The sequence below is a fragment of the Entamoeba invadens genome (assembly GCF_000330505.1).
Source record: "Entamoeba invadens IP1 unplaced genomic scaffold scaff_1105074725601, whole genome shotgun sequence".
Lineage (NCBI taxonomy): Eukaryota > Evosea > Mastigamoebida > Endamoebidae > Entamoeba > Entamoeba invadens.
In genome coordinates this window covers 54,909-82,579 of record NW_004191847.1, presented here as the reverse complement: position 1 = coordinate 82,579, position 27,671 = coordinate 54,909, and the positions used below count along the sequence as shown (strand labels likewise).

Sequence of the window (27,671 nt, the reverse complement as noted above, 5' to 3'; positions counted from 1 at the left end):
TTGGGGGTTTTATATTGGGAAGTATGTTGCAATGCACATATACAACGCCACTATATATGAAAATCCAATTTTTACGCTGTTGAATGGTAAAGCATCGTATAGGGAATCATCCATTTTATCATCAGATTGTTTTGATTTGTTTTCATCACCAAAAGGCTACACAACAGCAACGTCTTCCACATTAAATAATTTTATGTCTTTGGCTGACAACAAATTGAGAAGGTTTTGCCCAAATAGCGTCATCAAAAATTTCCAACACCAAAATCCTAACATAAAAAATACCGAACTTTTGGAAATTATCAAACACACCAAAACCACTTTAAACAAATTTTTTAAAATAATTCCGAAAATTCAAGAAAATGACACTTTTTTTCCTCAAAACGGTTTACGAAATTTAAAAAACAGTAAAACCCTTGATGATGCAAATTATCCGACGGAAGTGTACTGCCATTTGAATGGAAGTGTTTACACGGAGTTTTACATGGACAACCGATTGCATTCGTCATTTACACACCCCCATTGTCCATATAAGAACAACGAAACGTTTCCGTTGTTAGTTATATCTGAGGTGAAACACTTGTTTATAGGAAAGACTGAATATCCGGTGTATATTGACTTCAAACAAAAGTTCTCAGTCGATGTGACATGTGACAATAATGAAGTGAATCAATTTAAAGGCAACTTTGGTGTTGTTGGAAGGGAAAAACTCTTACAAGTCGAAATTCCGAAGTGTGGAGAATTAATAGAAAGAACAGCAACAATCAAAAATAACAGCGCCGAGTTCAGAGTTAACTGCAAAAACGCTTCTGTTGCATTTTCAAATGAGGTTAATGGGATGGTTGGATTAGGACAGAATAATTACATGTTCACTGAGATATCAAACATTCCACTGATACTCTATATTATAAGCAGTGATTTGTACACACAATTTCTGACTTACAAGAGCGTACAAGGTACTTTATTAATGAGCGGCAATTATTTAAAAACAACAAAAGGAACTTTGTATGACAGTGTGTATTATTATAATGTCTCATTTAAGGGTAAAAAGAAAAATGGAGGGAAAGATGTCACACATATGTATTTTAGCAATAGCCAATATTTCACTTGTGAAGACAAAGCTTTAACTTGTGCAAATAAAACATATACAGTACAATGTAGTCAAGGGTTTATTATGAATCAAGCAGGTAATTGTATTCATATAGAAAACTGTAAAACTATAATAGGAGGTATTTGTATTGAACTTGGAGGGGCGTTCGACTATGGAAACAAAGAATTTACAAAATGTGATAACAACTGCTTTTTATGTGTAAGAGATATCTGTTTTATATGTGGTGCTAATTCGATTCTAATAAATGGTAGTTGTCAAACAAAAGGAATTGGAGGGAAAACAGTAAACTCTCATTCTACAGTGAGTTGTGAAGATGGTTATTTCAACATGTTAAATTCATGTCACATGTGTCACACTCGTTTTGAAAATTGTGAACTTTGTAACAAGAAAAAATGCACCAAGTGTGTTTCTGGCTTTTCATTTAATAAAATACAGCAATGTGTTATACAAACTTCAATCCAAAATATCTTAAAAACGACACCACAATGTCCACTTGGGTATTCAGTATCCGAAAATGGGAAGTGCACTGAGTCAATATCACATTGTATACATCAAAGCGAATCCACCTGTTTACAATGTGACAGCAATTATATTCTCTCATATGGAAATTGTTACCAAACTGTTATTAGTAACAATGAAAGTTGTGGGGTATCTTCTTCCATTGGGTGCATTCGATGTAAAAAGGGGTATTACACTGACAAATCCAACAAATGCAGTCCGTGTAACATTAAGTGTACTGAATGCACTGGAAACTCTGAGAAGTGTCAGAGTTGTATTCCTGGGACGGTCTTGTCGCATGGGAAATGTGTCACGATATTCACTCTTGAAGGGATATGTACTTCATTTGAAGCGAATGGGCAATGCACGAGATGTACTGATGGGTATTTCACAGTGAATGGAACGTGTCAGAAATGCACACATCCATGTGCGATATGTAAAAATGAATTAGTTTGTGAAAAGTGTCAAAATATGTATTTTATGAATGAAATGAATTTGTGTGAGAGTGTGTATAACATCTCAAATTGTAGTGAAGTATCGGACACTTCGGGTGTATGCAGTGCTCCGATGGGTATTACAAAAGTGGACTGCGCTGTGCCAAATGTCAAACAAATTGTTCGAAGTGTATAACATTCGACTCTTGTTACAAGTGTGATAACAACATGGTGTTGGATTCAAATGTTTGTAAAGAACGCTTGTATATTGAGCATTGTGTTAATGTCACCAATTCATTGTGCGAACAATGCGACTTTTGGCACAATAAGAGGGACGATAAACTGTTTTGTGACACACTCAATTTGACCAAAACATTACTTGTTATATTTTTGGGGTGCGTTTTGGTACTGATTATTACTTCGATCGTTGTGAGTCTCATCGGATACCAAATCATACATTCTCGACATCTTTATAATGAGAGGAAAAAGAAAGGGGTAATATCAGTTCATGACATTAAAGAACCATTAAACTGTTTTAAAGATGGGATATACACTGATAGTTCAATTTTAGATCTGGGAGTTGATGTCCCTGTTAATAAAATAAGCACATTTACAACACTTTTTGCTAACAAATCCGATTTATTGGTCAAGCTTCAATTGGTCTATAGACAAAACAATAGTTACGATATCACCATCTCTCCTCAAGTTGTAACTTTGCGACCCAATGACGCATGTGTTTTTACAATTGATATTACACCGAAATACTCTGGCGATTTTAACGAGTTTTTAACTTTAAGTTGCGTATTTCTACGTCGTGGAATAGAAACAGTGAAAGCACTCCCATTAGTCTTTTCTACAGAACTTCCAACGTGGATAGACAGCAGTTGTATCACCAATATGACTGAAATAGGACGAGGCGGGAATGGTACAGTCTATCGAGGTATATACAGAGACAGAGTTGTGGCAGTTAAGACAATGAAATGTGCTAATATGTGTGACACAGACGACGAATTTACAACAGAAGTTAATATGTTACAAAAAATGCTAAGTCCGTTTGTTGTTGAATTTGTTGGTGCTGTACTTGTTGGGGAGAAAAAGATGATTGTCATGGAATTTATCAAAAATGGGAGTCTTGAAACGATCATAAAGAAGTATACATACCAAAAAGATGAAAAAGAAGTTGTGCAAATTATAAAAATATCAAAAGAAAAACAGCAAGACGTACAAAACACAATTCAAGACATATCAATTAGAAACGATGAAATAAAATCAAGTGATGAAAAATCAAATGTTTTGTTGCAGACAAACTCGTCACTGAAAAATGAAACTGAAAACTTTCAAAAAGCTGAAGACCATCTCCTCATTAACTCTATAAAAAAAGAAAACACCAACACACTTCAAAATTTATCAGACAAATTTGACATTATCAGTGATGCCCCAAGTCAATATACTTTAAATAATACATTAAATTCTCAGAACAATCCAGCTTTAAGTACAATTTGTCACATTCAAAAAAATCAAAACAGTCCATTGAGTTTAGAGAATTTCTTAACACCTCACAAATCGTTAATACAACATCCACATCAAAAGCTCTCAAAAAACATCCGTTATAAAATCTTATTAGATGCAGCCAAAGGGGTAGAGTACCTGCACACCAATGGTATTCTCCACAGAGACATTAAGCCCGGGAATATATTAGTAGAAGAATTGGAGAATATCACCGAGGTGAATGCAAAATTGTCTGATTTTGGGAGTGCGAGAAATGTGAATTTGTTGATGTCAAATCTGACATTTACTCGAGGAGTTGGAACGCCTTCGTTTATGGCACCAGAGATATTGAACGGACAGAAATACTCAATTGAAGCGGATGTGTACGCACTTGGAATCACTTTCTTCGAAGCTTTTGCGTGGGAAGAGGCTTATGTAGATGTGAAATATTTTTTTGAAATAGCAGAACGTGTGTGTAAGGGAGAACGTCCGAAAAATAAAAATTTGACTGAAAAAGAAATAAAAATACTTGAAAAGATGTGGGCGCAAAATAAACATGATAGAATTTCAATGGAAGATGTTGTTAATATTATGCAAATAATGTTAGATAAAGTTCGATAATGTTATTTATTATTCATTTTGTTTTTAACGCTCAAAAAAAGTGTCGTTGTTTTGATATTTTTACGTTTTTTTGTTGTTCTTATTATTTTTAATTAATAGAACCATAGTGAGAAATTTTTGTAAAAACAATCAAAAAAAAGTTGTTATATATTTTATTAATAATAAACAATAAATTTTTAATTTGTTATTTATTTATGTTTATTTGAAATTCAAATTTTCATATTTTTAAAGTTTGAAAAACTTAAAAGTCATTGACGATATGAGTAAATTGGAAAGAGTGTATTTGATGAATGTTACTTTATACGTCAACACGGTAGATTCTCTTAAAACATTCGAACAAGTTAACAAAAAATGTTTTGAGTGTTTGCAGAGTCTATTCATCAACCCTCTTATTAATTTGGAAATTGAGACTTTTGTTCTATTTAAAGAGCCTCGTGAGGCTTTATATTCTTCAATCTTCAAATTTATAATAAAAGCGTTTCCAAAGATTGAAACTCTTCAGTGTTACGATTACATGTTAGGCAACAACGACAAACTTGTCCACAAAGTCAAGAAAATACGAATTGTAAAAACCCCACACAACAAGAAAAATTATTACAAGAACATTCATTTGCCACATTTCCACCCACAAATAGTCACATGTGCTATCCCAAAAATAGAAAATTACTATGTTGGCACAAAATGCGCCAATTTGTTGCCAACTGACAATTACACCAATCTTAAAAGTGTTCATATGAATGGGTGGATCCGTAAACCAAACATTTTACAAAGGATTTTTGAATTAAAAAGTGTCACAAAAATAACAATTTGGAATTGCACCCACCCGACCTTCTTATCACTAATTGAAACGCAAATTGAAGCGCGTCGGATGAAAAAATTGGCAAACGTAAAAGTTTCAATTTTTATTGAAAAAATGGCAATCAGAGAAATACTTAAGAAGGATTTTGATGTTGCTATTTTAAAGCTAAAGAAACTTAATGTCGACGTATTTGATTGTGAAGAGAATGTTGTTGACCACTGTGGTGTTCTTGATAATTCGAGATTTGTTGGGGAAGTAGTTATAACAAATGTAAAAGGATTGGATTTGGTTGGGTTTAGAAGAGACGAAGAGGTTCAAACAGAAGATCATTTTGAATACATTGGATATAAAAAGTGGATTGAATTAACACGAAAAATTAATAACAACAACATACAACAAAGTGTAGAACAAAAAGATAAACAAATGACTACAATACAAAATGAACTTATTGAATACAAAAATGAAATCGAGACACAAAAGAGTGAAGAAAGTATCGACAATTTGAATGAAGAAAATGATAACAATACAACGCATGATGAAGACACGGATGAAGACTTGCTATATTCAGAAAGTAATGCAATAACTTCTTCACAAAATAATGAAATTCAAACGGATATTCCAATAACATGTCCATTAGTTGTATTAGACAATGTAATGACTGAAGTTGCGCTTTTGACTCACCAAATTACAAAATTGACTCTTTTCAATATTTCTAACAACAAACTTTCAAAATTGTTTGCGACCACTATTTTAATTATGAAATGCACAAAACTTGAAGTTTCAATAAGTGCTGTCGACATGATTTATTGTAATAATTCGTCACATATCAAAATTGTAAATTTTGGATATATCAACTTTTTTAATTTGAAAACATCAAATAATATTATTATTGAAAATCACACAAAGTATCATATTATGAGTATCGTCGCATCAAATATAAAAACTCTTTTACTTGCAAATTGTATTGTTGAAAATATAAATGTTGAGAATTGCACAAATTATGTGATGTCAAATTGTGAATATGGAAATGTTGAGTTTACAAGTTGTGACAAAGTCTCTATGGATCTGACAAATAAACAAATTAACTCTTTTAAAGTGAAAATTTTATCATTTAATCGCATCACCAATTCAAACATCCACACACCTTTAAAAGCAATTTTAAAAATTTCCAGATCACATTTTGCACAGTTTAAAAACGTTTTTGTGAACACTCTAAATGAGTATTTAAGAGAGTTTGATAAACACCAAAAATATGACAATGATAATGAATATGAAGTCAATTTTATGAATGGTGTGACTTTCATAAATGGGAAACTCACGATGGTAACTTTTAATAACGCCAACAAAATTCCATATTTAGAACATATTGATGTGAAAATTTGCAACAAAAAAGAAATTAAAGAAATTTTCATTGAAAAGGCGAGACGTGTTTTTATTGATGTAAATAATGACGTCAAAGTCATTTGTGGAGAAGTTGACTCTGTAGTTAGTACTCGTTATAGTATTGTTTACCGCGAAGAAAAGTATTTGAAATATGAAGAAATAGAAAGGTGGATGGATGAAACAGATTATATTGTGGAGGTGTACGGGCATGTTAAATTGTGTGCATATTATATCACATATCCATATAAAGATCTTAATTCAACCGATTTTTATTACGATCAAAATGATCAGATCGTTATTAATGTGTTGAAAGCCGAGTACATCATTAATTTGTCTGATATGTATATAAAACGTATATACATCGAAAGAACAACGAAGTTTTGTGGTAACAAATTAATACTCAACAATATGACCGAATTTGTTGATTTAAAAAATATTGATTTTAAGGAAATAGTCGGTACAAAGTGTTTAACCGTTAATAGAAATTACAAAGAAAATAAATACGAGAAAACCATGTTTAAAGCACAAAAGAAAAAGACGCGAGTGGGTTGGGCGAAATGCAAGAAAATTGTTTGTAGTGAAAGTGTTGAACAAATTATAGTAAAAATGTGTGACAATCTGGAGGAAATTGTAGTTGGAGAAAATGTTGTTAAGATACACGTGCAATCGTGCAAAACATTGAAACGATTCATTGGAGAAATCAAAGGTGTGCAAATTGTAGTTAAAAATTGCCCATTACTTGCGCTTAATGATAGAAGTTATCAAAAGGGAAAAGTTTTGTTTCTGCCTTAAATTAATTAACCAGTTTATTAAAAGTTGTTATATTTTTTTAAATGTTGTATAACCACTTTTTACCTTCAAATTTGTTTATAATTAAAATAAAAATGATTGTTCAAATTGTGTTAAAGTTGTTTTTAATTTTATAATAAACTATCTGAGTTAGTTGTATTTGACTCAAAACAAATTAATAATATATTTAAACAAATATTCAATTACTAAATACATGTTAATTATAATTATTGTTATTACTAATTACTGTTAAGATATATATATATAATAACACAATTAACATTGTCAATTTTAAATTTGTTTATTAATAAATGACAATTTTTTTTAAATTTCAATCAGATAAACAACTAATACAACCGTTTTACCATTTTCTAATTTATGAAACTTCGGTTCGTCAATGTTAAGATTTATTTTTTGAAAGCTTTTTTAAGTTTTGTGAATAAAACAATAAACAAGATAATACAGTGTTTTCATATCTTTTTATATTTAACAGTTTTAAAAAATAAAAGAAAAATGAAATTTAAAAAAAAGCAGAGTACATTTCCAATGAAATTAAACAAGTTTAAAAGTATGAGACGTTTTTTTTATAAAAAAAACTGATCATCTTGAATTTAATGACGAGTTTATTAGAAGAATTAAAGTAATAATTAATGGTGTCCGTGTGTAATAATATATATCTGTCTTTTTCCATTTGAACACCAAAAAATTACACAAAAATTTTCTTGGTGACATTACCATTATCTTTTAGTTTTAAACTCTTCTAATATAATAAACTCTGCATTTTTTCTGTTTGTGAAATCTCATTTTTGAATTTTGTTTTACATATTTGTAAAGGATAACATGTATTGCAATATTTTAAGTGAATAACAATACTAAAATGTATTTTTTAACTAATTGTGCATGTTTCTAAAATGTACAAGTCTCTATTATAAAGAAATATTTGAATGTGTTTTGTCATAAAAAATTATTGTTTCAACAAATATTTCAAAATAAATTAATTAACGTAATCAAAGTAACTGAATATTTACTCTGATAAAAAATTTAATAAAAAACAAAAACAAAATATATATTTTTTGTTGTTCTTAATATGTTTTTAATAATTATGTCTAAAATTGTCACAAATAATAAAAAAGATTGGGTGATATTATGTTTTGGAAAAAATGTTTAGGATAAAATGTTCGGTTAAAAATAATTTCTTCAATGAAACATGCATTTAATTTACATAAAAAATCAAACATGTTTATAATTGTTATTTAAATATAACTTGTCAAAAGAAAAATATTGTCAAAATTGAACAAATCTATATATATTAATAAACATTAGTTGTAAACAAAAAGTAAATGGTGCCATTATAATTATAAACATGAAATTAAAAACACGTCAAATATATAGCGAATAATATTTATTTTATTTTTATATAAATAATTTATTCGACTATTTTTGGTGATCAAAATATATTCAAATTAAATTTGAATTAATCAAGTCTACTGTAAATAATTGTTATTACAGTAAAAATATCACTGTTAAATAACTTCTAAAATATTAATAAAATACCACTTTTATAAAAAATATATTAATAAAGTATTATTGATGTAATTATTAACATAATAATCGATTTTGTTATTTTTATATATATTTAAAATTATTAACAAAAAAAATGAAACAAAACAATTTTGTTTTATCGGCGTCCTTATTGTTTGATTTGTGTGCGTTTTTTTCTCCTTTTTTTCCCATCTCCAACATAACTTCTTTGAGAAGGTGGCAATTTTTTCTTTTTTGTTTGAGTAGAGATATTTATGTCGTTTATTAACTCTTGCGTATTTATTACTCTTTTCATGAAAACCTGTTCGACATCTTCTTTTCTTTTGGTAATAACATTTTGCTCTACGTGTTCATCATCAATATTATCAACAAATTCACCAAATTCGATTTCTTTATAGTCACAATTTGATGCGTCTCTTAGTTGACCAATTTCATTTTTATTAATTTGAACTGTTTTAATGTTATCAATTCTCAGAATTTCATTTCCCGTGTTTTCAATTGCATTTTCATATAATTTGTTCCATTTATATTTTTCAATTTCATTTAATAAATTTTCTTTAAACTTGTCGTATTTGCTGCTTCCGCTATAATAATTCAAAGTCAAATTAAATATACGGGTTGGTCTGTTTACAAAATGGTTTAACCCTCTGTCCATCTGTTCTATTTTTTTAAGTTCTGCTTCTTCTCTTTTCATTAAATGAATCAATAGTGTCTTGAGTGTTGGCTTTTTACAATTAAGCCTTTTAACCAAAGCTGAATGGTACGACTCACTCAAGTTGTCTGTTCTCAATTGTTGGTTGAATTGTGACCACAGATTAATCGGCCATTTGAACAACCAATTATCCCTGAAATAAATAATTAAATCATTGATTGAGTTGCTGGTATTTTTGTCAAGATTATAAGATGGAATTCTTTCGACGATTTTTTCAAATTGTTCATTGACTTCAGATGGTTTCACGAAAGCCAGAAGTTTTAAGTCGTTCACAATTGTCCAAACGTTTGAAGAAGGGAAATATAGTTTAGTCAGTGATAACCGTTGTACTGCTCTCCAGATACATTGTGTAAAGTGGAAATAACATCCATGCACATTACAGTGAAATTTGAAAATTGAATTTATAACTGCAATTTCAAAATCAAGCATAATACTTGTTTTTTCATTAAATAATTCACTGTCCCACTTTTCTTTAAAATGCAAATTGATATAATTAAAAAGTGTATCATAATCACTTTCCCGTTTCTTTGTCATTAAAGCGTGAACAAGAGTAAAAGACTGTCCATTAGATAAAATTGCGTGGATTGTGTAAAGTTGTTGATATGTATTTGGTGCTGAATTAAATGTACCATCCATACACAAATAAATCACTTTTCGTTCTTTAAGTTGAGTTACTTTTTCGTTTGATATAAGAATAAACACATTATCATCTTCTTTTGTCGTGTATTTTCCACTTTCCAGTAACTCTTTCATTTTATCTTCGATCATTTCTGCTTTTATTAGATTAAAAGTTCTTCTAATTGAAGTCTGTCTTCGCTTGTCATTGGGATGGTCGTTATTATATTGGTCCATCAGTTTTGTTGCAGACATTAAAATGTTGGTTCCATTACTAATAATATCACGAATTGCACCATGACCTTCATTTTTAATAGAAGGAAGATGAGAGTGTCTGGTGTGCTCAGAATCTTTGAATTTGTAATCAATGTATTTGATATCATCTCCGTTACCATTCATTTGTGTAACAATTATTTTTACATCACACTCCCGACATTTGAACACCGTTAAAGAATCATTTTGTGGATAAAACACAAAATTGTCTACAACTGGTAACATTTTGTAAATCCCATTTTTCGTAGGTTTCTGACTTTTAACTTGGTGGAGTTCGGGGTGATAATCTTCCATTTGATAATTACTTTATTTGATTTCCTTTTATTGTTACAAAACAACACAATTATAATTAACTTGTCTCTTCTAAGATCAATTTATTAATATTGAACAATCATATAAATTAAAATAAATAATTGTCTCTTTGGTGTTATTGGCTATTATTGTTGATATTAAAAAATATCATTGAAAAATAAACGAATAAATTATTTATATAAAAATAAAATAAATATTATTCGCTATATATTTGACGTGTTTTTAATTTCATGTTTATAATTATAATGGCACCATTTACTTTTTGTTTACAACTAATGTTTATTAATATATATAGATTTGTTCAATTTTGACAATATTTTTCTTTTGACAAGTTATATTTAAATAACAATTATAAACATGTTTGATTTTTTTATGTAAATTAAATGCATGTTTCATTGAAGAAATTATTTTTAACCGAACATTTTATCCTAAACATTTTTATCCCAATCTTTATATCCCCCACCCAATAAAAAAGCAATTTATATGGCTGTATAATTTGGTATAAGTTAATATTTCAATTTTTTATTTTACAATTAGACGACCCTTTTTTCTTAAGCGATTTTTAAATGAGTGTTTTTGATATTAAAAAATATTTAAAAATAAAATATTGGTGTTTATGGATGTTTTAACTTGATTTAATTTACAAGTACAATCACTTATTTTAATTCCTGTTTTTAACAGAGTCGAATTACAATACCAGACACCATTCCTCGTTATAATAAATGTTGTTTTATGAATGTTTAGTTGGAATTTTACATAATATGACAAAAAAATGTATGCATGTATTTATTGATGTGCATTTTTATAACATTTGTATTTGTAGAAATACAAAAAATGGAAACCTGTACATTGGTATTTATCTCATTTATTGTAGAATTAATACAAAAATAACGAATTCTGTTTTATGAAGTTGTTTATACAACTTTTACCATTATCATAAAATATGACTAAAAACAAAACTTTTCAACGTGTAGTGATAATAAACTAAAGTCGTTTACAATACGAATAAAAGTTTTAAATTGATATAGACGTTAATATTAATATAATTTTATATAATGCATTAAAATACAATTTAAGTCATGAATAAGAATACATCTTATTTCTTCTCCTTTTTTTTCTCAGTAGCATCAGCCTTTGGTGCGGCTTCTTTTTGTGCAGCTCCCTTTATTCCTCTTTTCTTTGGCGTGTGTATTTAACGAGTAAAATGCAAGTTTCTTTTTTATCTTTTATAGAATTAACATATTTGTGAAATATGACAGCTGTGTTTTATATAACATAACGAATGTATAGCAGAGAAAAACAGCAAATAATTTCAATCCAAAATTAACAATACACGACATATGATATGCTACAACTAAAAACATCCCAATATTACACTTTTCACTTTTATTAATATAAAAATATGATTTTTTGCACGGAAATAAAAATTCAGCAGATCACAAGAATTTTCACCACTAATCATCATCACCACGCAGACCATGTCATTATTATAAATAACACACCAAATAAAGAACAATAATGTGGCATCTAAAATTCCTGATTATTGTACAAAATACAAGTTTATGTACTTCCAAAATAATTATTATATTCTATAAAAAAAACAACATCTTACAATTTACGCATTAAATACACATGCCAAAGGAGGGAGGAAAGAAAATAGCCGCACAAAAAGAAGTCACACCAAAGGCTGCTGCTATTGAGAAGAAAGATGAGAAGAAGTGTATTCATACCATTAATTAATTTAGTTATATGACTTATCATTATGTACTTTTTGTATTATCAAAAGTTGAATTTTATAAAATGCAAAATAATAAATTTTAACACTAAGTTGTTTCAAAATTTTATGCAAGCATTTATATTTTTTATATTCATTTTACTATATGAAAAATTAAAAATGTATATGAATTGTCATAAATATGTCAACTACAACGTTAAATGTTACAGTTTTTATTGATGATGTAATTTACCAAACTTTTTATAATATTTGTATTTGGTGATAATAAATACTTTGTTGACAACCGTTTCGTGGTTTTACAACAAACTAAATTACAATTCATTAGAAAAATAATTATAAATACGAATCTTATTACAAAATTTTTCTTATAGTAGAATGAATTAATTAAAATATAAACTGTTTTTCAAAAGTCGGTACTGTCATATTTTTAGAACTCCCTAAAATCCCGTTTTTTATTTTTGTTTTTTCCTAAAAAAATAAAAAACAAAAAATCGAAAGTACCGACTTTATTTTGAAAAAAATACCAATACTGTTCAATTATTTACGTACAAATTCGGGAAAATGTTGGAATATTAGCCAGCCTTTTCCAAAAACCCCGATCCCGTTATTTATTTTGACCTCAACTCGATACTTCCCAACATATATTCAGTACTGTTGGCCTAAAAGCACAACAATTAATGTTTAAGTGAATTTGGATGGTGTTGTTTGTGTCGAGTTTTAACTGAATATTACTCTCGTTAAAATTTAATTGAAATTTAAAACAAACTTTGGTTATTTTCTTTTAATGAAAAAAATAATGAAATAAAGAGTTCCAAAACCAAAAAAAATAAATTACAGCAAATGTTTGATAATTTTGACAGACCAAGTCAAAGAACAACACAAGAAAAGACGATAAAATGATAAAAAAATATTTTTCTGTTTAAAATATTTAAAAAAGATGTTCTCATTGAAATGCTCAAAAAGAATGTCGACTTTATAAAACCCAACAAAGATAAGTTATCAAATCATTTTGATATTTTTATTGTTATTGTGACAACACTATTAAGCATACTAATTTTCTAACTAAGCTTGTTTTGTGAATATTTTATTAATTATTAAAATGTTTAATAATGAAAAAAATTGACATTAAATTTATTTGCTTCTGTACTAAAATGCACTTTTTGGACAATTCACCTGTATTTCAGAAACAAAAATCCCGTTATTTCAAATTTTATATGGATTTTTTTAATGCTTAAAAATTCTTCAAGTAAAAAAATATTTTTCGAAGACTGTTTTTCTCTTTTTTACTTGGAAAAAACAAGTGATTTTTATTACAAAAAAACGATTCCCTAAAATAATAAACAAAATAAATGCAAAAAATCGGGACACCTCAGTACCGACTTTTGAAAACCAGTTTATATTATCCAAAAAGCAACACGTTTTTTATCAACTTCCACAAGTTCTTGTCAAATTAGCTGTCTGCACGGTAGTACTAAAAACAACAGTTTTTTTTTATGCTTTTTAAATCAATTGATTTTGAATTTTAGTATTTTGATATTTATCTTTATTTATCATAAAAATAATGGTTTAATTAAATTGTTAATATAAAATGAAAACAAGAATTATTTAAACTAAAATAAATAAACTGAAAATTAAAATGTCTTTAGAAATTCGTTTTGCCACAAAAGACGACATAAATGTATTGATTTCTATATATACAATAGCTCGTAACTATATGATAACCCATGGTAACCCAACACAATGGGGTGATGTGTATCCAACAATTGAACAGATTACAATTGACATTGAAAAGAACGGATTATATGTGTGCACTTCAAACAATATCATTTCTGCTGTTTTTGCTTGTTTTCCTGGACCGGACCAGACTTATGGTGAAATAGAAGGTAATTGGACTAACAACTTGGAGTATCACGTCATTCATCGAATTGCTTCAAACAACACGGTTAAAGATATAGGAAAGTATTGTATACAGTGGTGTCTTAATAAGTTTAAAAACATAAGAATTGATACACACAAAGACAACAAGAAAATGTTACTTTTGATGAATCAAATGAAATTCACGTATTGTGGGATTGTGCACGTAAGAAATTCCGAAAGGGTGGCGTTTCAGAAATTAATTGATTGATTTTTATATTTTATATTAAAAAAAATATTTTAGAAAATATTTTCAAAGTTTGAATTTTAAAAATAATTAAAAGTCCAATTCTTTAATTTGTGTATATTTAATTTTAAAATTAAATTTAAAATTATTAAATACTAAAATCAACACATTTAAAACCCCAAACATTAAATTTGTAGTGATTTTATAACTGTGTGCCATCAACACAATTGACTAATTGCTCTTTCATCATATTTAAATCGAATTTAAAAGGTTTCTCTCCGTAGTTAATCACAATTTTATTAAAAGTATTCATTGAAACAGCAGCGGCAATACTGTCCGCATCAAACTTGTTTTGAAACACTATTTTCCCATTACAAGTAAAGAAGATGTCACACTCTGTTTGAAATACAACAAAAACTATCCCAATACCAATAACATTGCATGTCCCTGTTTTTTCACCATGTCGTATACCAGTATCATATACATTGTTAATATAATCCTTGTATATAATTCCATCGTCGCTGTGATACCCACAACTCCTTTGCTGCCAGCCAATCATAGTGTTCTTATATCCAGTATCTTTTGACGCATTCGTAACGCCAACAGCTATTAGGCTGTTTCCAGTCACTTCAACTTCAAAATATCCGACGTTTGCAATTGTCTCTTTCACGTTGTTCTTATTGATAAATCGCATTTTGTCAAAACTGTTATACCCATCAAAATATTGATATGAGACAACCATGTCGTACATGTCTTCTTCTATTTCTTTGTTTCTTATAATTTCATAACCAATTACTTCGACACGCGGACTCATTGAAACAAATTTGGACATATTCCACTCGCCTTCTTCTATTATTAAAAGTGGAAATTCAATAACAGAGTTGACACTTTCAACGAGTTTTTTTGTATCATTTTTATCGGCATATAATTGAAGGTACTCAAGTGAATCGATTCCGTTAAAAGTTATTGCCGCAGACCGACTTAAATGGACAACTTTGTTTTCAAAGTTGATTTCTGGCAACGACACGTAATCTGATTCGATCACAGTAAGTCTTTTGAGATTATCAAGTTTTTCTTTGAATGTGATTTGATATCCTTTAAAAACAAAAAGTGTCTTTGAATTGTCAAGTTTACAAAAAAAATTGTTTTGTCGACATCCCACAACTCAATTTCAGAAAGGTTATTCATTTTGCACTTCTCGGTGAATTTAATTGCAACGGCATTTGTCACAGAGAGGCTTTCCAAACAAAGAAATTCGTTGTCAAATTTTACTTCAATATATGATAGAATTTTGAAAGTTTTAATGCAAGAGAAGTCGATTTTAAGAACACGTGTATCAACATTATCACCATCTACATCATTGTTTTTAGAAAGCAAAGTAAGATGTGAGACACTTTCAGGAACAACCCATGTTGTCATCATTTCTTCATTTGAATATCTAAATTTAACAGATGTGGAATACCAGTTTTTAATGATTGTATTGATGATTGGACTGATTGTAGAACCCTCAATCTTAATCATTCCGTTTTTACATACAACTCGTTCACTGAGTTTTTCACACATATTTGAAACACAAATATCGTATATGTATGTCGTTTCCTTATACAAACTAAGAACATTTTTATCCTCTGTGTGATACTTGATTTTGATGTTCACAGTGCTTCTTCTGTTATCGGGAAGTGCATGTTCTAGCCACTTTAATTTATTGAAAAATGTTGTGTTCAATTCAATTGTTTTTCATCATCCGAAAAGATAATAATTATCTCTGGAAGGTGTAAATACTTCTCTTTTCCATTTTCAGTGTAATCATTGATAAAGTCAAAAAAGAAGTTCAAATCTACACGCAGATAATTTAAAGACGTTAGGAATTTTGTGTGTTTTGTTATTAATTTGGCACATTCCAAACATGCGTTATAGTCGTTATCTTCAGTATCCAAAGATATCAAAGACATTCGAGTCACTTTCGGGAATATATTTTGAATAAATTCAGTTGTTAATAATCCATCTTTGAATGCATTTGTAAAGTTCACATTGCAAATTTGCTTTGGGAGTGTAAAAAGATCCATAGAAATAAATCCATAAAACCCAAACTCAATAGTGTCAGGTAAAAAGTGTTTGTAAAACCAAATAATAGTAGACTCTGTAATAAAAACTGGATTTACTTTTAATGAGCACAAAGAAGATAAACAGATTTTGGAAACTTGAAGAAAAATGTATTATATTTTACGACTTTTAAAATTTAATGCAACTTTCATCAAAAAACCATTTTTAATTTAATTGCCATTTCATGTTTTATTTAATTTATTGATTGTTTAAAATTGAGACAAATAAATATAAACAAGTGTTTAATAGAGTTACCAGTCTAATAATATATTGAATTATAATATATGATTCTAACGATATGTTAAAAAACATTTAAAATTATGTTTTACTAATTTACATAAATATAAAAACATGAAAAGCTTATTTTATAGAAAAAATTGACTTCATAAAACCAACTAAAATGCATTTATTTTTTTTAATCTAACAAAGCAGTTAAAATTCAATAACTAAACTTGAGCAATTTTTCCTCTCTAATGTTGCGCTTTAGATCAACGCATTGGACAGTCTTTATAATTTTGTGGAAATCAACCACAAGTATAAAAACAGTTTGCAAACACTCCACATAAATCCATATGTGAAATTTGACGGCTATCCACTTTTAAATCGGTCTGTTTATTTTTCGCAATTTAAAAAACAATTCAAATTCTATTTTGAATTTATTCCAAACATTGAGACTGTCCAATGCTCACATTCAATGCTAGGTGCCAGACTTAAAGACTATGGCGTTTTAGACAAAATTAAAAAGATCCGAGTCGTAGACTTTTAATAAATTCCATTTGAAAACTTCGAATGGATTTGGTTATTATTGTAACGAAAAAGATATATACACAAACAAAAGAGTTTGGAGCAAACTTGAGTGTGTTGATTTGACCAAATTTTCAGGTGTTGCGTATCAAGATAGATCAACGTTAAAGAGTCTTGTCACGGTGAGATGCACAACACTCCGCCCAAAAATACTTTCCAAAAATGCAAACTTTTTGTTTTCTCCTCAAATCCACAAAATTGTATTTTACGACGTCGTTTTTATAAACTTTTTTGATGACTTGAAACATTACGTCGATTTGCGAGTGTCACTTGGTGGAAAACCAAGTGACATTTGTTTAATCATTCCCAACTCTATATTCCGAATTATGATGAACACTCAATTTTTGGAGAAAATTGAATACTTTAGAAATCTTGGTGTTGTTATATGTGACTTGGGAAAAAAAATAATGATGAGATATTTAGTGTTCTCGACGAGATAATTAAAAAGCGGGTGTTTATCTATGGAAAGTATATTAGCGAATATAACAGGTTTGATCAGTTCAATTATTGGGAGGACGATCTCAATGTTAAATCTAATAAAAAAATGTATTTAAACTTTTTAAAGGAAGAAAAACAAGAAAACAACTTTTTTGAAGACTTCAAAAAACGAAATTTAGAAATGGTGGAAAGGCGTGCGAGTAAAACAACATATTTAAAATCAAACTTGTCTGGACTTATGTTTGCCAATTACGTTCTTCATAAAAATGTCAGAGAAATCTTCTTTCCACAGCGTGGAATGGAACAAATGGTTTTAAAAGGAGTTGCTAATGTTAAATTGGAAGAATATTCATGTCACAGATTTGAGTTGAATAAGTGTATGGATGTTGACATCTACCTCAAAAATACAAATTTTGTGAGAATGGATTGGGGGTGTAATATTAAAATACAATTAAAAAGCAAATGTGATTACTTTATAGTTCAACATGTTGACGGATTGAGCATTAAACAAGACGGAGACTTTCCTTTGTTGTTGACTCAATTTTTTGAATGTGAAAATGTTGAATTTTTAAATATAACTTCCCATCAATTGATATATGAAAAGTGCAGGAATTTGAATTTCAAAAACAACTGTTTTGAAGTTGCATATTTCGTGTTTTGTTGCAACTCAAATTTGAGTTTACAACAAGACGTTTCGACTCGTAACAAATTCAAATTAAAATTACAACCAAAAGTCGTGTTTTTGAAACTTGAAGGGAGTTGTGTTGATGGTCTTTAAAATGGTACAAAAAAAAATACAGACAGCGACTTCTCACAATTTAACAACACTTTTATCAAAACACACAAAGAGCTTTTATCTCATTTCTACTCAACCGTGTTTGTTGGCAAAAACATAATTAAAGGGACAGTGAATGACCCACAAAAACTTGCAAACCTACCCAAATCACTCCTTTTTGTTTTAAAAATTGACGCATTCAAAAAAAGGAGTTTTTGATGTTGGAGAAACTTAGAAAGTGATTTTGAAAGTCCCCAGTGGCAGTACTTTTGTGTGTGAAAATGTAGAAATTGTAGTATGGGAAAAACCAACAGATAAGCCAATAAGAGTTATTTCAACTACATTTATTGAAAATATCGAAACTTTGGATATTCACAAGTATTATAAAAAGATAAAAAGTTGTTATAAATATGAAGAGCCGGAAGATGAGACAAAACCCAAACATTGTAATTTTTGCACTACTGAAGACTATTGTTGGTTAAATGTTGTTGATGATAGTAGCAAAGAAAAAAGTCTATTAAAAAACACAATAATTAATTTCGATAAATTGCCATCTAAAAGTATTACAATTGTTGGTAAAGTCGCTAATCGTGTTGCACTTCTTAAAAATTACATAGAACCGTCTTTTAAAATTGAAAAAGGAAATTTTGACACCGCAATTGTTGTTTGTGACTTGGACAACATGAAGTCCAACGACTTTAGTAATATACAAACCGAAGAAGTCGTTTTAAGAAAGAGCAAAAAAAAACATTTTGTTGGGGTTTTTTCATGTCGATTTAGAATCTCGTGTATATTGTCCTTATAACCCAAGCCTTAAAATGCCAAGGCCTGGATTTTACACGAATTACCCACAAACTAAATTTATGCAACTACCTAACCCACTATTCTATGCTAAGAAATATGACTTTTCAGAAGTGAAATTAAATAAAGCCACAAAAAGACTCAAAAGTGGTGGTTTGAAATTTGAAAAAGTTAACCGTTTCAGAAAAATTGCAACAGATAGTCGACGAACTATTTATGGAAATTACATGATTGGTAGAAATTGTTCAAAGTAAGTTGGGCGCTTTGCTCTAAAATCGTGTGTTTGGAAACTGTGGTAAAATTAGTTGTCATAAACTGCAAAAATCTAACAAAAGTTGTTCTTTCACCAAACACAAAATATGTTCACCTTCAAAATTGCCAAAATCTCGTTGAAATTGAAGGAGCAACTCAAAAGACAAAAATTGTTGTTATAAAGTGTGAAAATTTACCACATGAAATAATTTGCAAAGATGTTGAACATAAATAAACACTATTTAACTTTAAATTTATAAAACTTAATTTTTTTTAGTTAATACTTATAACCCAAAGCTTTTTTTAAGAAGAAATCTAAGTAAAGTGAGGCCAGAAACCCATAACCATTTTCTTTTTCTTTTTTGAAAAGCTGTTGAATGAAAAAAGGTTCAGTCTCAGTTTTGGCGGTATTTAAGAATGTTTTTGTAATTAAAATACAATATAAAAACTACATGAAATTAATTTTAAATAATAAATATAAATTATTAGGAAGTTAAAAATAAATATATATTATCCTGATATTTCTAATGAAGTGATTAATAATATTTTGAACACATTTCAGGTATAATTTTAATATAATTTATAAAATGTTTTGATTAACAAATATAATATAAGGTTCACTTCCTTAATTATTAATTAGTTTAATATAGTATCTTAACTATAGATTGTTATTCAGTTTATTAACCATAAAAATACTAATGAGTAATCAATATTTTATTTCCACTTTAAACCCATTTCTAATAGTTAATAAATTGTATTTATCAGCCACTTAAACATAATAAATAACATAAAAAACAAACAAACATTAGTCGCGCGTAATTTGCATTATCTAACTATTAATTTATATGCGTTATGTGTATAAATAAATAAATTTGCCAAATGATTATGATAATCAGCAAAAACTCAACACAAACACATCTCTGTTGTTTGTGTTGAGTTTGAAGATTTGAACTTGTTTATTTTAATTTTTAGTTTTCATAAAAGTTTTTTAAAAATAATGGTGGATATAAAACCCATCTAATTTTTCAACAACTTAAATCATTTTAATAGTTTATATTAATATAATTATAATAATATGTATAGTTTGTTAATGGTGTTTTTATTATTATTTTGATTAAAATTATTTAATTTAATTTAAATAATTTTTTGATTTGTAAAAAAACAAATATTAAAAATATAATAAATTTTTATTATAATTGTTAATGATTGTTATAATAAAAAACACATTCTGTAACTTCTTTGTATAATGTTACAGTATGATAAAACTCAGTGATACATTATAGTACTGTTGATGTACATTCGTTTGCATATCAAAATTTTTGTTTTTATTTACAACTTAATAAAAAAAGATATGTGTCAAAAAAGACATATCTTGACTTATTTTATTGTTTTTGAACTTATTTTAAAAATGGTAATATTAAACACACAACCGAGCTATAATATAGCATCTTCACGAAAACTTAATTGAATTTGACTCGTGAGTATTATAGATATAAAAGAAAATATTTTGATCAAAAATAATCATTTGTTTCAAAAAAGCAAATTTTTGAATATTTTTACTATACATTACTATATTATAGAATTTGTCTTGTGAAAATTATAAACTATTTTTAGAAATTGGGTTTTGATAAACTATTACAAGTTAAAAAATATAGTTTAAATCATTAAACTATATATATAGTTTATATAATAGTATATTTGTTTTTTGAATAAACACAAATTTGAAACACTGTTATAATAAACTAAAATTACGTAACAATCCGGGAAAATTTTTGTTCTTAGATAGTTCATTTTGAATCAAACTCAAATCATTTTTTATTTTTGAATAAAAAACACCAAAAAGAAGAAAAAGAAAGAAAAAGAAACTATAATAACCCGACTTTTTAATTATTTCCGTGTTTTGGAAGTAAAAAACACAATAATTTGGGTAAAAGAAGAAAAAGGAAAATGGGTGCGGGTTATTCTCCAGGTGTGGGTTTCTAGCCTCACTTTTAAAAAATGTCCAAATCATATTTTAAAATTTATTCAAAACCCCTTTCTTACCTAAATCGGCCATTAGTCAGTTTTATTTTACTTAAAACAATTCACGAATAAGTACTCAATTACTTAAGATCCATCAAAAAATAATTGTTTGTATGAGATTTTGTAAGAAATGTTTTCAATTTTGACTAATAAAACGAGACACTTTAAATTAACCTAGACTTCCAGCCCGCACCCCAATTATAGCAACAAAAACACGATTTTCAATAATCTCTTAACCATAAATTTATTTTACCAAAAAAACCAAAAATTTTGAAAAAACAGTGAAGTTAATCAATCTATGCCTTTATTTCTAAACGTGTCAACACTATGTTATTTTTGTCTCAAAGTTTTAAATTTTGATCTTTAAATATAAAAGCAATCTAAAAAATACACAAATTTTAAAATAGGGTTATTTTGAAATTTAAACCCAAACTTGATTGAATATAAACAATTTTTTATTTAACAAGAAAAAATATTAAATTGATTATAAAAAAGTCAAATGGCAAAATAAATATTTTGGTTAAATTGTTTGAATTTTATCTTATCAAACAAATACAATACAATTTAATGACAAGTCATTGAACAATTAATTAAGTTTTTTAGTGTATTTAAAACAGTCATAATCGTCGAGACGATACAAATTGTTTTTTATTGTTTTAACACATTTAAACAAAATGTTGACTTTGTTAAATAAACATGGTTTAAAACAGTGTCATTGATATAATTATTTAATGTTTTGGATATTTTATTATTCAAAAAGGTAATTTGCCGATTAAGAAAGATTGTATTATTTGATTAGCAAACTACAACAAAAACAAATCTAATTTGTTTTTAAGTAAGTCTTTCATTAAAATTAAAAATAACTGTTATCAAGTTAATAGAAACTTTTCATAATAAAGAATAAGATTGTTATAACATACTTTTATTTTGTAAATTATTTATCTTTTTAAATACAATACCATTTATCATATCTTAAACGTAATTTAATTCTTTTTATATCACAAGAATTGAAATTAGTAATAAATTTATTATAAAAAATATTTTTTTGTTTCTTTTTTTTTATTGTATGTTGTTTATACAAATTCAACATGTTTTATTGTTGACCATATAACGTTTAAACTAACATTTTGATTGTTTTAAATATCCACAATCTATGAATTGTGGATATTATAATTTAATTTATATAAAATTGAAATTTAATAATATGAAAAAAGTTTACAAAGAATTTAATGAAAACAAATTTATTTATTATGAGTAATGTAGAGTGGGTCAATATACATTATTTAGTATACATAATAGCTATAAATTTATGCAAACAACATAGATTAGTTCAAATTAAAAAAAACAAAAAAATGAGATAAATTATCTAAACTGCTTCTTTAAATACTACATTACTTATATTCCAAAAGGTATAGGATATTTTTTAAAGACTGATAGTATTCAATATAATATAAAATAAATATATTTTTATATTGAATAAATATTGATCTGATTGGTTTGTTGATATTAAAAAATATAAATAACAGTTTTATTTATTTGATTGTTTATCATCTGTATATTTTAACAATAACTGTGTAATTTGTTGAGTAATAAATTGTCTTATTTGTTTGAGAAAAAAACAATTTTTAGAATGTTAAATGAACAATTTCCATCTTTAATTTTTTGTCTTAGAAATTTTTTAATAATGTTTTTGAAACCTTTTTACAGATTCTATTCATTTTTTGAGTTTAATTCTATTAAAAAACTCCAACAAAAAATAATAACAAAACATATAACAAATATTGTGTTTGCAAAAACGCAGGCCGAATAAAATTGATTTTCCCGTTGCAACCGCGGGTTTCCTTACCGTTATCCTAAAATAATGGCGGGCCGGAAGTCTAATAATTACAGATGCAAGAAAAAGTGGTTGTCACGAGTATAAAAAAGTATTTTTTTATTTATTTTTAATAATTATAAATTGTTAGTTGTTTAACAAGCAAATTTACGGGAAAGCCGTGGTAGTTTTGATTGATTTTTCAGAAAGTGGTTGTCAAAAGGATGAAAAATTTAAAAAATACTATTTTTATATAAAAACAGAAAAAACACAAAAATATTTTACTCATTTTCAAAATCAAAATTGACTAATCATGTCGTCTTGATATAAAATGAATTGATGTTGGGAATGTGTAATTTATTATGAAAAAGTTGGGGATGTGTTAATCAAACAAGCAATAATCCCGATTATCAAGTTTGTATATTTTAAACGTTGAAACCAAATTATTAATCATTAGGCATTCATTGATAAACAACGTGTAATATGACGCTATATTACAAATATAGCGTCATATGACATTTCGTTATGAAAACTGTTGTTTGTGTTCAAATTAACCAAACGTTTTGTGCTGATTATTGTTTTCATTGTCCATATCTCCTACTGTAGTAAGGTTCACCAAAAAACACAAATATACATCATTTAATAAGTTTTTTTAAATATATAATTTTTATAATTGTAAAAAGTTTAAAATATTAACATTATTAACATTTGTTTAATGCCTTATATAATAACATAAAACAAATTAGTTAATATTTATTATTTTATTTAATAATCGACTTACTCAATACACTTGAAGACTTTTTGGGAAAAAATCGATTTTTTTGTTTTCAATAACATTATTTTCATGACAACCACTTTTTCCATGACTACCAATAATTTTTCTATCTGTATTCTTTAACAACTTTTTGGGTTAATAACTTGTTTATCAAGTATTCAATTTGTACAATTTAAAAAGGGTGAACAGTTATTTAATTGATAATATAAAATTGTTATTTAATACATCAAGTATTTAATAATCGCCAAGCTTTTATTCCGCCTTCATTCTGTATTTGTACAAATTATAAAAAAATGAAATTGTATTGAGTCAATTATTTGACATTATCTTGTTTTTAAACTTTATTTTGTGGACAGAAAAAAGCTTTAATTTATTGTAAACATCGGGCATTAGGTAAATGTTAAAAAAAATTAAAACAAAAAGGATAATTTTTGGGACGTTTTCCCGAAATATTACAATTTTAATGGTCCAAATAGAACCAGATAAGTTAGAGAACAAATAACATTTGTAAATTGACTCTATTAAACAACCAGTCTTTTGATTCTGTTATAAAATAACTATAAAATGAAACTCAAAACAAATAACACATTGAATGAATACCTCTTTAGACCGGTACTCAATGATGATTGTTTCAAAATATTTTAATTGTTTATACCACTTCGAAAAAATGGTTTTAGTCTGCAAAAAGTTTAAAGAGATCCCACTGATGTTTCATTTTAATCCAATTCAATGGAATCCAAAAATGGTTAATTATTTCGAAAATGTTGAAACTCTTCACCTTTATGACAAAAAAGACGAATTTGTCCCTGGATTTTTTCAATATTATGTGCATTACCCAATTGAACTTTCCAGATACAAAAAGTTGAATAAGAAAATAAAAGTGATATGCCCACATATCACATTTTCTTCTGGTGATTTACAAAACAACTGTTCATATAAAGAAGCATCTATATTATCACCATATGCGTTTAAATCAAAATTCAAAATATTTACTGATTTGGAGTGTTCTAATATTTCTAAATTATCCATAAAAACCTTTAAATACAATAAATTATTGAACTCAATTACACTTTCTGATCATATCAACACAATACCCGATTTGTGTTTTGAGGGGTGTGCTTCCCTTAAAGAAATTAATTTAAAAAACGTCAGTGTACTGGGATCAAAGTGTTTTGTTGGGTGTGACACACTCTCTGCTCTCACATTTTGCTCAAATTTGACAAAGTGTGGTAAATACCCATTTTACGACGTGTTAAATATTAAACACGTGACTTCATTTCCTTCACAAACTGTTGAATTGGAATTAAACGTGTCATGTTCAAGTGTATTTTCTAATATCAGGAAAACATTATTTATCACACAAAGTGATGTTAGAAGAGGGGTTTCGATTGACTGTGAAGTTAATGAAATCTGTGAATCCGCTTTTTCTGGAAATAAAAATTTGAGTGATAAATACATTGCGCCGACAATCAAAGTAATTCGCAAAAATGCGTTATCTGATTGTGATTTGAAGCAACTTGATTTGTCGCACATGGAGGTTTTTGAAAAACAAGAGAACCTAAAAATGATCACTGCACTCACTTTGAATTCGAAGAGCTATTTTAACAATTTGTATCAATGCAATTCGTTACAATCAATCAAAATTGTTGGTACTCAATCTGTGAATTGCAAAGCCGCTTGTTGGATGAAGACTCTAGATGACAGAAAGAATCTAATAGTTGATGAGTATGTGTATTCCTGTAAGGATTGTGAGTTATTTAATGGGCTGTTACCATTTGATATCACAAATTTAAAAACAATAGAAAAGGATGTAAGATTAAAAGATTTGGAAATTGACACTTATCAAGTCCCAGACAATATATCTTTATTATATGCAGAAAATTTTCGTGAGTGTAAAAACATCAAAAAATTACTTTTACCAAAATGTCTTAATACTCGTTTTGACTTTTCAATATTAGAAACAATCAAAGAAGCAGCTCTACCTTATAAAATAAATAAGAACATATATTCAAGTGGGCAATTGACATCAATCACATTCCTTGACGACGATTTTTTAAATAACCAAAGAATGGACAACATTAATTTTCAAAACCTTAAAAACGTCGAATTTTCACATCCATTAACAGACGGAATTTATCGTACAAATCTCGATTACAGAATTTTTAAGTTTTTAATTAAAAATTACAAAATTGAAGGAGAAGTAGTATTGTATGATGTTATTGAATCGGATGTTAAAAATGGAATTTTAATTATTCCAGACGAAGTGACTGTTATAAAGTGCTATTCATTGAATCGGTGTGACCATTTGAAAGAAATATGGGTTGGTAAAAACACGCGGTTGATTAAAAGCAATTCATTTCATGACTGTAAAAATCTCGTGTTAGTCAAAAATTTAAAAAAATCAGTGATTGTTGAAAAGTTTGCGTTCAAAAATGCAAATCCAAATTTGTATTTCGATATTATTACCGTATATCCTTAAAACAGTTATTTTTTTATTTTTTTTATTTTTCAGCAAAAAAAGGCTTAATCATTTTTCCATAACAATAAAAAACAACAAAATATTGATAATAGGATTTCGACAACTTGCATATTTCAACTTTTGTTCAACTGAAACTTGTGTTGAAATGAAGAAATGAAAATCAAATATTACAACAACTTATTATTTCCCAGAAAAGTTTTAACTCGTTTTAACAAAACTGAATGTGAATTCTTTTGTGATGGTTTTGAACCTAGTTTTTTCCTTTGTTTTGCTATTTTTGGGTTTCTTTAGTTTTTTTTTCTTTAACTCTTACAGTTTTAATACCATTGTATTTATCAATAACCAACAATCCAGGTGTTCCTTCATCACCAAATTTAGTTTTATTTGTATAAAAATCGCATTTGTTTTGAATTGTCACAGATAGTTTTTTAAAAACAATTTCGTCTTTTCTAAAAAAAGAATATTTTATTAGTTCAAGTTCTACTAATTATCTGATATTAGTGTCAACAATTGAATAGTCTTCATTGTCGTTGTTTTCAGGAAAATTTTATCTATGTAATTATTCCTTTAATACTTCTTTTTTTTAATAAATTGTTAAAACAATTACAAAAAAAATAAAAATTAAATTATAATTAAAGTCAGGAGGCACCAAACTTCAGTTTTTTTTCCACGAACAGAATGTTTTTCAAAAATGGTTGTGTTGAATTACATTTTTACAAAAATAATATAATAAAAAACTTTAAAAAATGGTAAAAACGTGGATAATCAAAAAATTATTTTAAATATAAAATGTGATACTTATATTATTTTGATCATCAAAATCAAGGAATTTATTAAATATCAATATAATTATTTTGAAGAATAATTCGTAACACTCATTTATCACATAAGTTAAATCAACATGTTGTTTTATTATTATTGTCATACTAAAACCACATAATCAAACCATTGTACAAACCCAACCATTTTTGTTTTAAGAATATATAACTATTTTATATA

The 27,671-nt window shown here is 27.4% G+C and overlaps 7 protein-coding genes across 7 annotated transcripts; 5 read left to right on the top strand and 2 right to left on the bottom strand.

Moving 5' to 3' along the window:
• Positions 1–481: 481 nt before the first annotated feature.
• Positions 482–2,236, top strand: EIN_327110 (hypothetical protein; the record flags this gene model as incomplete). Its single annotated transcript, XM_004185362.1, has 1 exon — positions 482–2,236. The coding sequence occupies one exon, from the start codon at positions 482–484 to the stop codon at positions 2,234–2,236; it is 1,755 nt and encodes a 584-aa protein (XP_004185410.1).
• Positions 2,237–2,268: 32 nt separating this feature from the next.
• On the top strand, positions 2,269–4,149 carry EIN_327100 (protein serine/threonine kinase, putative; the record flags this gene model as incomplete). Its single annotated transcript, XM_004185361.1, has 1 exon — positions 2,269–4,149. One exon carries the CDS (start codon positions 2,269–2,271, stop codon positions 4,147–4,149), a length of 1,881 nt encoding a protein of 626 aa, XP_004185409.1.
• A 259-nt stretch (positions 4,150–4,408) lies between these two features.
• Positions 4,409–7,123, top strand: EIN_327090 (hypothetical protein; the record flags this gene model as incomplete). Its single annotated transcript, XM_004185360.1, has 1 exon — positions 4,409–7,123. The coding sequence occupies one exon, from the start codon at positions 4,409–4,411 to the stop codon at positions 7,121–7,123; it is 2,715 nt and encodes a 904-aa protein (XP_004185408.1).
• Positions 7,124–13,945: 6,822 nt separating this feature from the next.
• On the top strand, positions 13,946–14,434 carry EIN_327080 (hypothetical protein; the record flags this gene model as incomplete). Its single annotated transcript, XM_004185359.1, has 1 exon — positions 13,946–14,434. One exon carries the CDS (start codon positions 13,946–13,948, stop codon positions 14,432–14,434), a length of 489 nt encoding a protein of 162 aa, XP_004185407.1.
• A 178-nt stretch (positions 14,435–14,612) lies between these two features.
• EIN_327070 (hypothetical protein) lies at positions 14,613–15,973 on the bottom strand (the record flags this gene model as incomplete). Its single annotated transcript, XM_004185358.1, has 2 exons — positions 14,613–15,462; positions 15,516–15,973. The coding sequence occupies 2 exons, from the start codon at positions 15,971–15,973 to the stop codon at positions 14,613–14,615; spliced, it is 1,308 nt and encodes a 435-aa protein (XP_004185406.1).
• Positions 15,974–16,131: 158 nt separating this feature from the next.
• Positions 16,132–17,085, bottom strand: EIN_327060 (hypothetical protein; the record flags this gene model as incomplete). The annotated part of the gene is made up of 3 exons (XM_004185357.1): positions 16,132–16,550; positions 16,961–17,018; positions 17,071–17,085. The coding sequence occupies 3 exons, from the start codon at positions 17,083–17,085 to the stop codon at positions 16,132–16,134; spliced, it is 492 nt and encodes a 163-aa protein (XP_004185405.1).
• Positions 17,086–24,785: 7,700 nt separating this feature from the next.
• On the top strand, positions 24,786–26,672 carry EIN_327050 (hypothetical protein; the record flags this gene model as incomplete). Its single annotated transcript, XM_004185356.1, has 1 exon — positions 24,786–26,672. The coding sequence occupies one exon, from the start codon at positions 24,786–24,788 to the stop codon at positions 26,670–26,672; it is 1,887 nt and encodes a 628-aa protein (XP_004185404.1).
• Between the last annotated feature and the right edge of the window lie 999 nt (positions 26,673–27,671).